The sequence below is a fragment of the Nestor notabilis genome, unplaced genomic scaffold (assembly GCF_000696875.1).
Source record: "Nestor notabilis isolate BGI_N333 unplaced genomic scaffold, ASM69687v1 scaffold9555, whole genome shotgun sequence".
Lineage (NCBI taxonomy): Eukaryota > Metazoa > Chordata > Aves > Psittaciformes > Psittacidae > Nestor > Nestor notabilis.
Window position 1 is genome coordinate 16,807 of NW_009930618.1, and position 12,421 is coordinate 29,227.

General features: G+C 40.2%; 1 protein-coding gene across 1 annotated transcript in view; it reads left to right on the forward strand.

The window, feature by feature from the left end:
• LOC104406498 (roundabout homolog 2-like) overlaps positions 1 to 11,656 on the forward strand; it is a gene marked incomplete at its 5' end in the record, with an annotated part of 12,466 nt that extends 810 nt beyond the window's left edge. Inside the window, 2 exons of the mRNA XM_010015488.1 lie at positions 1,105 to 1,225; positions 11,514 to 11,656. Coding sequence (XP_010013790.1) covers positions 1,105 to 1,225; positions 11,514 to 11,656 — 264 coding nt within the window. The remainder of the gene's footprint in view (positions 1 to 1,104; positions 1,226 to 11,513) is intronic.
• Between the last annotated feature and the right edge of the window lie 765 nt (positions 11,657 to 12,421).

Sequence of the window (12,421 nt, forward strand, 5' to 3'; positions counted from 1 at the left end):
CTTATCAAGTGCATAGAAATTATGTCATGGTTTATGCAAGCCAATTGACTAAATTAAGGGTGTGGGGACATATTTAGTTCCTAATTTTGAAATGCTAATACTGTTAATATTAATTTTAAGAAGTTTTGTGTTGTTACTTTACAAAGTAATGGAATGTAACTCATTCAGTGCTGACCTTACTCGATACGGAAGTACTGTTGGGAAGCTTGTTTGTTGCTTTAGATGCCCGAGGAAGTATTTCAAGCTAAACGCTCTAAGCAGTTGCTATCTGTGGGCCAGGCTGTCTCTGCTAGGGCCTACTCAAGAGTAGAGAAAGGAAGAGTGGCAGGGAACTGGTTATTATTCCTCTAAGCAGTTGCTATCTGTGGGCCAGGCTGTCTCTGCTAGGGCCTACTCAAGAGTAGAGAAAGGAAGAGTGGCAGGGAACTGGTTATTATTCCTGGACTCTATAGTTTCTTTGGCTATATTCCTAGCTTATTGTGAAGCACCCCACTAACTTTTGACACTGTCTGTGACTTCACAAGCTGCAAATGTAGTACTTTATTTCTTTCAGGTACCCTGCTCTTTCACTCTGTAAACAGCCTTTGTAGCCAGGAAAATGTTAAGTCTTCTGGGAAACAGGTGAATTCTCAGTTTGGGCTAGGTTCAGTCTGTTTGCATCAAGGAAAAGAGAAAATCTGTCTTAATCAGTGAACAAAGAAACTGCTCAGACACCAGTAAAAAAAAATGAACTAAATAAAACTAAGTAAAATTGCCTTTTTCTTGAGGGAGACGTAAAGAGCGCTTTGCATATCATCGGGCACAAATTACAAGCACTCTGCATCGCCATAGAGGAAGAAACGTAATCTTTGAAATGTAAAGCATTTAATGAAAAGTAAAGAAAAACCTGAAATGCAGTTAAAACCAGTCAGCTGGGTAAAATGTCTTCTATAACAGCATAAAGATACTTAAGTATATAGGATTATAATTTTAAAGCTGTATTTCCAAGCAAAGCTTTGAAACGCCTCAGTCCTAGCCTTCAGAACTTACTGCCTGAGAAGGCAACAGTTTGATGGTATCTTTTGTTTATCTGAAGTTAAAAATACATTCCTTGTTTTGCAACAGATACGTGGTGGGAAGCTGATGATCTCCAATACAAGGAAAAGTGATGCTGGCATGTACACTTGTGTCGGCACAAACATTGTGGGGGAGCGAGACAGCGATCCAGCAGAGCTGACTGTCTTCGGTAAATCAACTCAAGCTTTTGTTTCCTTTTCACTACAGATGACTTAACTGACGTAGGTGGCTCATCAGAACAGGAGGCGAAACAAAACCCAGTAGTGCTGCTTCAGATGCATTGCGCAGTTTCTGCAGCAGACCAGGTTTCAAAGGCTGCAGTTTGTAATGATGGAGCTGTGATGGCTCAACATTTTCTTTCTAAGCACATGGTTTCAGTCTAATTGGAGGTCCTTGGTGATATGCGTACACTCAGAGACAGTAGTGCAGAACACAGTGCTCTCCCTCACAAAATGTAATTAAACTGCTTCTAATATGGTTGACAAATGCCTGCTTGCCAGAGATTTGGACCAACACTGCCTGTGTAAGTAATTCCTTATTGCTGTGGGGTTATGAATTCAAACCTTTGTAGGAGAGCACAAAAGAGCTCAATTGAGCAGTAAAAAAAAAATCATTGCAGAAAACCCCTAGATCAACTTTTTTGAATATATAGAGATACTTCTGTCATTTGTTTCTTTTTAAAGGGCATGAAACAGCTTCTCTTCGTGCAAGCCAGGGCATCATTTAGGATTTTGGTGCTGCTGAATGTATCAAAATAGAATAGGTTTCCTGTGTGAAAGATCTTCCAGACTTGAGGGACAAGGCAAGAAGCTGTTAGGAACATTTGCGCTATGGTTAGTGTCTACAGCAAGGATAGAGTAATACTGGACCTAGAGCTGGATCCATCCTGCTGACAACTGGGAAAGAAGCAAGCCTTCTTTCCTGCTGTGGTACATCATGCAGTCATGACATTTCTATTTGCCATTAGCTGTGGGTTTGCAGGAATTAGTCAAGAGGTCTTGAGCAAACAGAAGAAAATCAATAAGGAAAAAACCCCTCACAGCTAAAGAAAACCCATACAGGGATACAAAAGAGAAAGAGAAAGTGTTAATGTTCCCTCCTGCTACAAGCTTTTTGATATCCTTGATACAATACTAAAATTCCAAACAAGACTGCTTGTAATCCCAGTAAGACTTTTCATAGAAATCCTAAGGTCCTTTCTGAAGCAGATGCTCCTGATTTTTTTCCCTTCTGCCTAATCTGGTGCACTGAAAACCCCAGCCGCATATTGCTGTCTGTGTTTGCATTAATGTGCAATTCAACATTTGTTTGTCCACTTGGAAAGAAAATATATGGGGTTCAAAAAGGCATAGAAAAGTTTCTGCTAGACAAGACCTGTGAGTGACTGAAGATTTGCTGCTTTCCAACATTGCAAGGCTGTAAAGGCTTCCATTCCACTTAGTTTGTTGTGGATTCCTGGAAGTGTAAGAATTTTAAAGGCACAACTAGTATACCTTGCAAAAAAAAAACCAACACAGAAAGGATCTCTGTCAAATTATTATGTCCTTTGCAGCCCATCTGTTGAAGATGTGCCTTTTTACAAATGTAAAAGAGACATGACAGATCTTCTTCATCGGTTTAAGTACTGGTAATCTCTGTAATACTCCCTGTGGATAGCAAGCAGATTGCAATCCTAAACTATAAAGCCTTAAGAAAATAATTTGTTAAAAAGCATTGAACTGTAGGAATCAAACCTGAAATATACATGTAATTTCATATCCTGCAGAGCTACAAAAAGTATTAGATTTGTCTCAATATGTAAAATAATACATACCCAATTACAATGTTCTGATTTTTCTACAGGATTTAATCATAGCAATCAACTCCTAAAATACAATCGAAACCTAATTTGTGAATAGTGAACAAAATCAGCAATAAATGAAATTAGGTATTTTAATTCTTCGTAACTGTGTTAGACTACTTGAAGAAAATTGTATTTTAAATTCCTTTCCTATCTGGGTATCTTCCTAGCTAAAATTCCCCTTCAACCTGGGTATTGCCTTCCTATCTTCCTTTTCGCTGTACAAGTATAGCATGCAGAAAGGAGGCACTCGGGTCACGATCTGCTGTTTGACAAGGCAATTTGACTATCCTGAGCCCATTTCCTGGCTACCATCTGGCCCTGAAGTTCCGTGTTGGTGTTCTGGGCTCACTGTATAGATGTGTAGAGGTTAGCCCTGGTCTGCTCTGTATGACAGGAGGTGGCTTGGCTTTGCCTTCCGCCAGCAGAACAGTTCCTGGGCTCCAGGCAGCAGCTAGTGGGTGAGTGGGTGCATGCCTAGTGCACTGGAGAGCATTATCCATGATGTTTCCAGGAAGCAGCGTATGTACTGGACAGTCCAGTCAGTCTCAGCATAGACAGTAAACCCATCAACTCTGGGAAACATCAGATTGATGATCTGTGCATGTTCAGATTGACTTCACTGAACACTGGCAAAGCTATGGGTCATCTGTTAAGTCCAGCGCCTTCCTCTAAGATGACTCACAGGTTTGAGGAACATGGGAATAGTGCAAACATTGAGAAAAATATGCTAAAAATACCATAATACTTATATATTATTAATGTGCCCAATTTTAACTGTTTTGAACACGTTTGCAAATGGGCTTTATAGACAAAATAAAAAGTGGTTGGCAAGCCTACAGCTGATGCTGATTCTGGAGAGGAACGTGTATGAAATAGCTGATTATTGTCTTTATTCCTTTTCCAAATAACAAACCCCCAAACCCTTTCCATAGTGTGAAGGAGGCCTCAGTAAACACTCTACTCTGTAGGAGAAGGAGCTGTTTCATACTAGTTTTCAAACCTTTCCAGGAATCAGCCGGTTGTTACTTTTGGCTTTGCAAGTTTTTCTGTAATAGCTGAAGTTAATTTCTGCATGTGATTTGTGTCAGATCTCTGGCTTCCTGCACAGTAAATTTAGCTTGAGGCAGTGCCTCTGGAAAAACTGAGTTGGTTTGGTGGTAACTGGTGGCCCAAGGGGAACGGCATGGAGGCCAAACCTAAAAGATTACACCTTTCCTGAGTTTAAACCCAAGAAAATACACAGGCAATAAGAAACTATCTTGGAAAGAATTAGGAGGAAAAAACGAAAGTTTCCCAAGTGCAGAATGTAGCCACTTGGCTGGGTACCCATTCAGTAACCTTTGCTAAGAGATAGTTGTGGATAATACATGTAAAACTTTCACAAACCAAGTAATTATATTTGTCAACCCCCTCTGCATGAGAAACCTAGTTTTCAACATTTAGTCACTGCTAACAGCCCACTTTTAGTGTCAGCGCAGATTGTGTTTCTTTTGTTCCCAAGTCATGTTTCTGCCTCCAGTAGAGAACTGCCAAACTTTCACAGGAAAATATCACAAACAAACCTGATTATATAAGCAGTGATTCCAAAAATTATCCTGGTGTTTTGAATAGTGGCAATGATGCATTACATTATGTTAGTCTTTGCTTTCAAGCACTAGTGCTATGTGCTAGTTTTTGCCTTTATGAGACTCTAAGGTGTAATCGTGGATTAAAGCAAGAAGACAGGGTCTGTTGCAGTCTAAGTTGGCCTTTAAAGGAAGTTAATAACTAATCTACCTATCCTAACACTCACAAAAAGAGGTAGCATGGTACTTTATGGATGCACTATTGTAAAGGCCAAATTCAGATGTGTAAGTGATACATACTAGGCTGCTTTGCTTGTGTTTGGGCATAGAGCCTTCGGCTGAAAAGAATTAAAGCAAGATGCCAACCAGTAACAGTTTAATTCCAATTTGTAAGAAAGCTTTTTTCCTAAATACAGAATATAGAGCCAAAAATTAAATAAAGAATTACTGTTTAAGTTAACCTTTTATCATTTTGTCATATTACTGCACTATTCTCAGATAAGTTTTCAAGTTGTTTTAACTATTTCAGGCTCTTGTTTTTTTTCCTTTGAACTGAAAATGGTATGTTTGAAGAGAATGTACAAAGGTATATCTTGTATATTGATTCTGAAGCTCTGTGAAATCAATGAAAGCCTTAATATACCAACTTCAAGAGACTGGCATCAAGCAGTGTGAAAAGTTATATTTAGAAGAGCCTCAAAAGAATATAAAGCATAACTAGGACAGTACAAAAATGTCTTAAAAGATATGTCAATGCAGACATATTGAAGATTGTTTTGGATTAATCTTTGATTTCAACTTTGGTACCTGAACCTTTTTTCAGTTAATAAGGTCCTGGGGGATCAAGGGGTTTTGTCTGATGCTTGAAGAAGTATTTGTGTTTGATGTTCCCTAGACATTGTCAGGCTGAAAGAGATACCATAGTTCCAGGGAGAGTATGCCAGGATGACGTGATGTTAGAGGAAAAAAATCCAAAAATCCCTTACTGAAGACATTGTGCCATATTTTACTTTCCTGAGCTCTGATTATAGGAAAGGCCAAATCAGAGAGTCTTGTCCCGTAATATCATGGAGATTAGTCTTAGAAGCTTTCCCAGTTACATGGAAACCTGGATGTACATTCTCAGTTCAAGACAGAGAAATTGGCAGTGTGTATTTTGTCCTTCAGAGCGAAGCTCCTCCCGTTTTTCTTCAAATACTTGTATTTTGGGGTTGTAGTGTACTTGTGGCCGTTTGCAAAAAGCCAGTTTGACTTCGCAGTTGTCGTGGTTTAACCTCAGCCACCAGCTGAGCACCAGCCTCCTGATCACTATCCTCCTATTGGCATGAGGCAGAGAATCGGAAGATAAAAGTAAAAAACTCATGGGTTGAGATACAGACAGTTTAATAGGTAAAGCGAAAGATGTGCATGCAATTAAAGCAACCCAAGGAATTCATTCACCACTTCCCATCAGCAGGCGGGGGTTCAGCCATCTCTGGGAAAGCAGGATTACATCATGTGTAATGGTTAATTGGGAAGACAAACAGCATCACTGTGAATGTTCCCCTCTTCCTTCTTCCTCCAGCTCTGTGTGCTGAGCATGACACCCTGTGGTCTGGGACATCCCCTTGGTCAGCTGGGATCAGATGTCCTGGCTGTGTCCCCTCCCAACTCCTTGTGCACCCCCAGGTTACTCACTGGTGGGGTGAGGAGCAGAAAAGGCCTTGGCTCTGTGCAAGTGCTGCTCAGCAGTAACTGGAACATCCCAGTGTTACCAACACTGTTTTCAGCACAAATCCAAAACATACCCCCATACTGGCTACTATGCAGAGAATAAACTCTACCCCAGCCAAAACCAGCACAGCAGTATTTGTTATCTACAGGTGCTGACAAGTTGTAAAAGGATTTGTCTCCAAAATCCATATGTAATACTCAGTAAAACCTGAAATTAACACAGTTATAGATGTATATGAAAGGAGGAAAACACTAACAATTGATAACAATCGTTCTACTTTGTTTGCATGTGCCTCTTAACAGTGTTCCATGCCTCGACTGTGCAATCTCATCACATCTTGGGTACTGTTTAAAGTGTAGAAGGTTGCAATGTCTACAGGAGTGCTAATTTCTCAAATGAAAAATGGTGAAGTGCCTAAAAAGAGGCAGTAGAAGAATGTCTTTAAATAGAAAACCATCTGCTTTTGCAATTGTCTTTTCATTTATTTGGCCGACATAGGTAAATTCAGTGTGATCCTTATATCCTGTCTTCTTCTACATCTTCATTTTTGGCAGAAAGCTTTACTTTGTCCAGACCACGTTGCAGTTAATGAAATATCTGAGCTATTGGCAGCATTCTGAAGTGAAACATACTTCCAGCCATCTAGTGTTTCTTTTTTTTCCTTTCCATCAGAACAGTATCTGAAAAAAACTTTTATTTTTAACTATTTGCAGTTAAATCCCTCCCCAAAGCCTTTTACTTTGTGTTTTAATACTTCTTTCTAAAACACAAACACATTTAAAAAACCCCGATGTCTTCTTTCCAGCAGAGACAGAGAAAACAGTTCTAAATCAGATTGAGCCTCTACATTATGGGCACCATCAAATCCTTTACTCTAGCAGTTGCCTCAGCAAAGAAAATATATTAAGGATCATTCTAATTAGATTGAGGTCCCATATATGGCTGTCTAACTTTTTGAGGAACAGAGAAAGGGCAATAATACATCTGAAGGTCATCTGAGTCTCTCTAATAGACTGTGTTACTCAGACCAGTTGTTAAATAGAGGAAGAATTGAGTTGTGGGGTTAACTTGTGTCAGCACCCAAAGCAAAGAAAGGATTTTCTTGTGTTTCTGGTTAGGCTCAGTGTTGTAGGTTTTCTTGCAGTGCAGATCTCAAGCACTGCAACAGATTGTAGGTGTGTGTCCAGATTGAATTAACAATCCCCTTTTATAACTGCAAGCAAAGTTTATTCTGAAGTTATAAAGGTCACTCGAGTAATGGAACGACTGGTTGACATGACATATAACCATGACCCATTTTATAGTTCTCTTCAAAGATGTTTAATATTCATCAGAGAAAAGTCTGGGAAGTAGGTACTTTATTTACTCAGTGAAAGCTTATAAAATTGCAATATTAAATTTTTTATATATGTCTGTGATTTTAATTTATTGCCCTTTCTTCTTGTTTCTCAAATATATTGTGTTCTGAATGCTGTTGACAGAGTAACAATGTTTAATTATACCACAAGGCTTTATTTATGGGCAAACCATTTCGAAGGAGAAAAAATACAAATCATTTTTCTCAAGTTTAGCTCCAAAACTAAATTTGATCTGGCTGCGTGAAGAAACCTTCTTTATTTAGCATGCCTGGGCAAGCAGCGCTCTGTCTCCTGAGAGATTAACATTGTAAGCAAGTTATGCAGGTGACTCAAATCCAGTTAATCTCACATAAAGAATGTTAATTGCATTGGCAATGGCATTCACTCTGATCACTTTATAGCTGTATAATTAGCTATTGGACATATTCACAGGGTTGTCTGAGTGATACAAATCCAGGAAACAACATGAGAGAGAACTCGTTCTTTCCTGATTCATCCTGTACAAAATGCAGAGATGATGGAAAATGGAAAGAACAGTTACTGATATTCGCATGTCCTTGCCAGCTGGGATCTGTACTTACATAGCTATTTATTTTCTAGCAATTTCTTAACTGATTTGGGAAATACACAGTTTGAGAAGCGTGTGTGTATACTCCTAATTTCATCAAATCCTTGATGTGGAATCAAGTGATTTACCTAATGACTTTTGGGCCATTTCCTGTCTTTCAGCTGGGTTCTCCTCAAAATGTGACAGGAATTTGTTTTCTCATCTCCTGTATAGAAGGATTTACAGCCACAAGCAGCAGTTTCATAAATACGCATACATTAGTTTCTTACCTGTTTAAAGGCAGCTTTTATAAACATGGTCTAAAATCATTTTTGCAGACCAAGCCAACATGCAGGCACAATGCAGAGTTACTTAAATTCAGCGTGGACAAACCAGGGTCTCTGAATCACCTATTGAGGATGCTGATCTGGATCTAAATTTCGTGGTGTAGGATGATCTCTTGAAAAACAAATACCAAAATGTAGAGTGTGCTGTGTATGAGCTCAGAGCAGGGGCTGGTCTGAGCTCTTCTCTTAGGAGAGAAGTTGAGAATAAGGTACTGTTGAAAACTTACAGAAGTTTCATTAAGGTATTCCATTCTAGATCCACATAATTACAGACAGGCCGAGTGCATGGCTTAGCATTAAGGGTAACAACTAATGCTTTTGTTACTTTGTCCAGTTTTAATAAGTTTGTCAAACTAAAAGGCTTTGTCCAAAATCTTCAATGCTGGATTTGAAGACTGAATTTTTAATCTTTTTTAGATTACCAAAATAATTATTTTCTAAGAATGTTGAAGTTCCTGCAGTTTGGAGGTGAAGGGGGTAATTGGAGGGAAGCGGAGAAGGATTTGAAGGAGAGGAATGGAGGACGCTTTTTGTCCTGAGAGGTGCAGGTCCTTCATATTGAATAGCTGGTACCTAAAATTTGATGGGAAATGGCTACACTATGCCAGAGATGCAGTGGGTTTTTTTTGCTTGTCCAAAGAATTTTCACTAAATTTGGCCAAACATGCCCCTACCTAAACAGAGACTAAATCATCAATTCATACATCAGAGAGACAAGGTAGAATGCAGGTCTGAACTTCATTTTCCTGCAACTGCACTGCACTCCTGCTGCTGTCACTCTCTTGAGATGATGCTTGGTTACTTCAACCAGATTTTCTTCGGTTAACATTGTGGAAAGCAATATTCTGGGCTGGGAGCAGGCAAGTCAGGAATAAGGAAGCAGTCATCAGCTCAAAAGATCTGGCACAGCCAGTGGCTGGAATGAAGAGGGGCTTGAGGCACTGTTACAGGCTGGCAAAGACACATAGGTGAGGGTAGTAGCAAACCTAGCTGGAGCTGGGGAAGGGTCGGGAAAGTACACACGTGGAAGGAAAAATCTGATGAAGAACACTCAGGACAAGGAGCTGTAGTGAAGGTTGTATATGGCTTGTACACAGACTTGAAACAGGGAATAAAGACAGACTCCAAGGTGCAGAGAGAGAGACCAGAACTGAATTTACTTGCCCAAACACTAATGGAACCTGCAGGTCCTGAGCAGGACTAGGCGTAGAACAATAGCAATGGCTTGGGAGAACTGGGCAGAAGAATCTCTGCCCGTTAGACGTGTTTTTATCTCTAGCATCTGGAAAAGTGCTATGGATTCTAGAGCATGTCTATTCTGCTGACAAAATATGTTTTCCCTGCCAATAGGTCCCTCTGCTCATATCATGGAATCCCTGTGTGATGCTGTCACTCATTTACATAATTAACAGGTGGTTTTGTGTTCCTTATTTTCTGACTTAATATTCTGATGTGTGCAAGTGATGAACATTTTAGTGGCTGTAACTGAATTAAAAATTACTGCTAAATTTCACCCTCCCCCCTCCCGAAAAAAAAAGGGCAGTTTTGTGTTTCAGGTTGAGCATCAAAATTTAGCACATATTTTCTCCCTTGCTTTCTTAGCTCTCCATTGCAGCTCAGAGAGGAGCTATGAAAATAAGAGAATTGTTTATAAAGCATTGATGGGTGCAGTGGAGGTCATGAGGAAATTAATAATTCTGCCTTTGAAGTGACGTTTGAGCAGTATGACAGGAGGCCACCCACTAAATGGAACAACAATAGCAAAATATTAAACACCTGCTCATTAACTGAGTGCCAACAATCTAAAGATGTTTGGGGAAAAAATAGTGTGCGATCATGTAACTGCAGCCAGTCCTGTAAGGCATAAATGAAAGGGAGTGATTAAAGGGCACACAGACAGCCTTAGTTCTGGCGCTGAGGTGCTGTGTGCTTGATTTTGCAATGTTATTAATGTTCTTTTAACGTTGGTATTGTTGTTGTTACTATTGTTAGTGTATAATAAACGTGGATAGCCAACCCATAAACTCAGCTCTGTAGTTATCAAGACAAACTGCCTGAGCCAGTATCTGTTACCATGTACATCTTTGTGAATTTTGGGGAAGTTTTTCAGTGACATCATAGAATCCTAGAATAGTTAGGGTTGGAAACCCTGCGACTTGCTGAGGATGAAATGTGAAAAGTAGCGTGTAACCAGTTTTAGATATCTTTATAATAAAGCCCTCTCTTGAGATACTGTTTCATATAAAGCCAGTGTTACAATGGTTTGACTAGCATAAATGATTTATGACAATAGAAGTGTGGTGTGGCTAGGAGAGGACAGAACAAAATTCATGCAATCCAAAGGCGACTTGGAAACTAACCCCAGTGACATCCTTTCAAATGAAATTACCGGTACTTTGAGTTTGTACCAGTATAACTGAGATGAGACTGTGGCTCTACATCTGGATTTTAAGCAGGCCTGCACAACATTATGATGATTAATAATGTTTGTATCTGTGCAGGCTAACATAACAAGGGTAAACAGAACTTATTATTCAGATCTTAATTTAGTTTTCCATGGTGAAGTTAGTGATGGGGATCAGGGAAGCTCTGACCTCTGTAGAACAGTCCACAATTGGCTGAGATTCATAACACAGAGTTCATGTTTTCCTCTGAAGCATCAAGATATTGATTATTGCCAAAGGCAGGATATCTCCATTGGCAGCTCATACATCGCTAGGGCAGGAAGGAGCTTTTAGATCATGCTGTATGTATGCAGGAGTGCAGAGCCAAAACATTCATGGTGAAGGGCACGGCCTTGGAGACCTCTCCCCTTATGTGGCGTGTGGGTAGTCAGTGCTAGGACAGGCTTCCTTCTGCTGGCACTGAGCGCCCATGTGAGGGCCAGATGCAACAGCCCGTGGCTCTCCAGCCTGGAGTTTTCCAGGTTCTTTATGCACATCATCAGTTCCACTTGTCTGAATTTGTGGAGCTCAGCCTCCTTTCTTCGTTCTGTGAATTGCTAAACAGAAAGATGCTGAAAAGTCGAAAGTGTTCATTTCAACCCTCTGACTCACCAAGGAATTTTAATGTCTCTCTTCAAGAACGGCCCACGTTTCTCAGGCGACCGATTAACCAGGTGGTGCTGGAGGAGGAGGCTGTGGATTTCCGGTGCCAGGTGCAGGGGGATCCCACACCCACGGTCCGGTGGAAGAAGGATGATGCGGACTTACCGAGAGGAAGGTGAGACCAACATTCATGTTCCCCACACTTTCAAATTCCAACTGTTGAGTAATGCTGGAATCACTCCCTGCGACTTACAGTTTGTTATTTGACATTATGGCCAAGATTTATTTCCCATAAAGTGGTCTTTGGCACTACAAAACCTGTTCCAGAGCCAGCTAAGCAGGGAAACCCAATCTGGCCTGACTTGTCCAGGTAATGGATTCCTGTGGAAGGAAGAAAAGTGATGCGTAGGTATTGTGAGTACATGGGTGTTGACTGAATTCCCTGGAGAAAGATGTTTTAGGAATGTACTGGTGATAACAGCCTTCATAACAACATGCTGATACCAAAGGGAGAAAATTTGGCTGCAGAGTTACAGAGCCATTCCATTGCACTAGCAGGATGAATTGGAAGCAGAGTGCTGTGGTGGGCTTTGCTGGCTCTTTGGCTCATATCTCTTAAGTCTCAGAGAGAAAACTTCCACTTCAGGAATCAAAATACTAGGCTAGCAGAAGTGGAAAACAAAGTTGAAATCTGGAACAGGTCCTTGTGTTCAAGAAAGATTCATTTAGTCTGGAACAAATGTGGAGAAAATTCCAAAGAAAGCAGGAGATGAGAGTCTGCCTTATAAAAGGATATTAAATTATCTTGGCTCCTTTCAGTTAACAGAACAGAGTTTGGTCCTTGCTTTCTGGAACTCTTTCTAGTTTTGATGCTGAATCATTATTAGATTAAAAGATGTTAACACAGAAACAGGTCTGGCAGCAGGACTTACAACCCTGGTCTG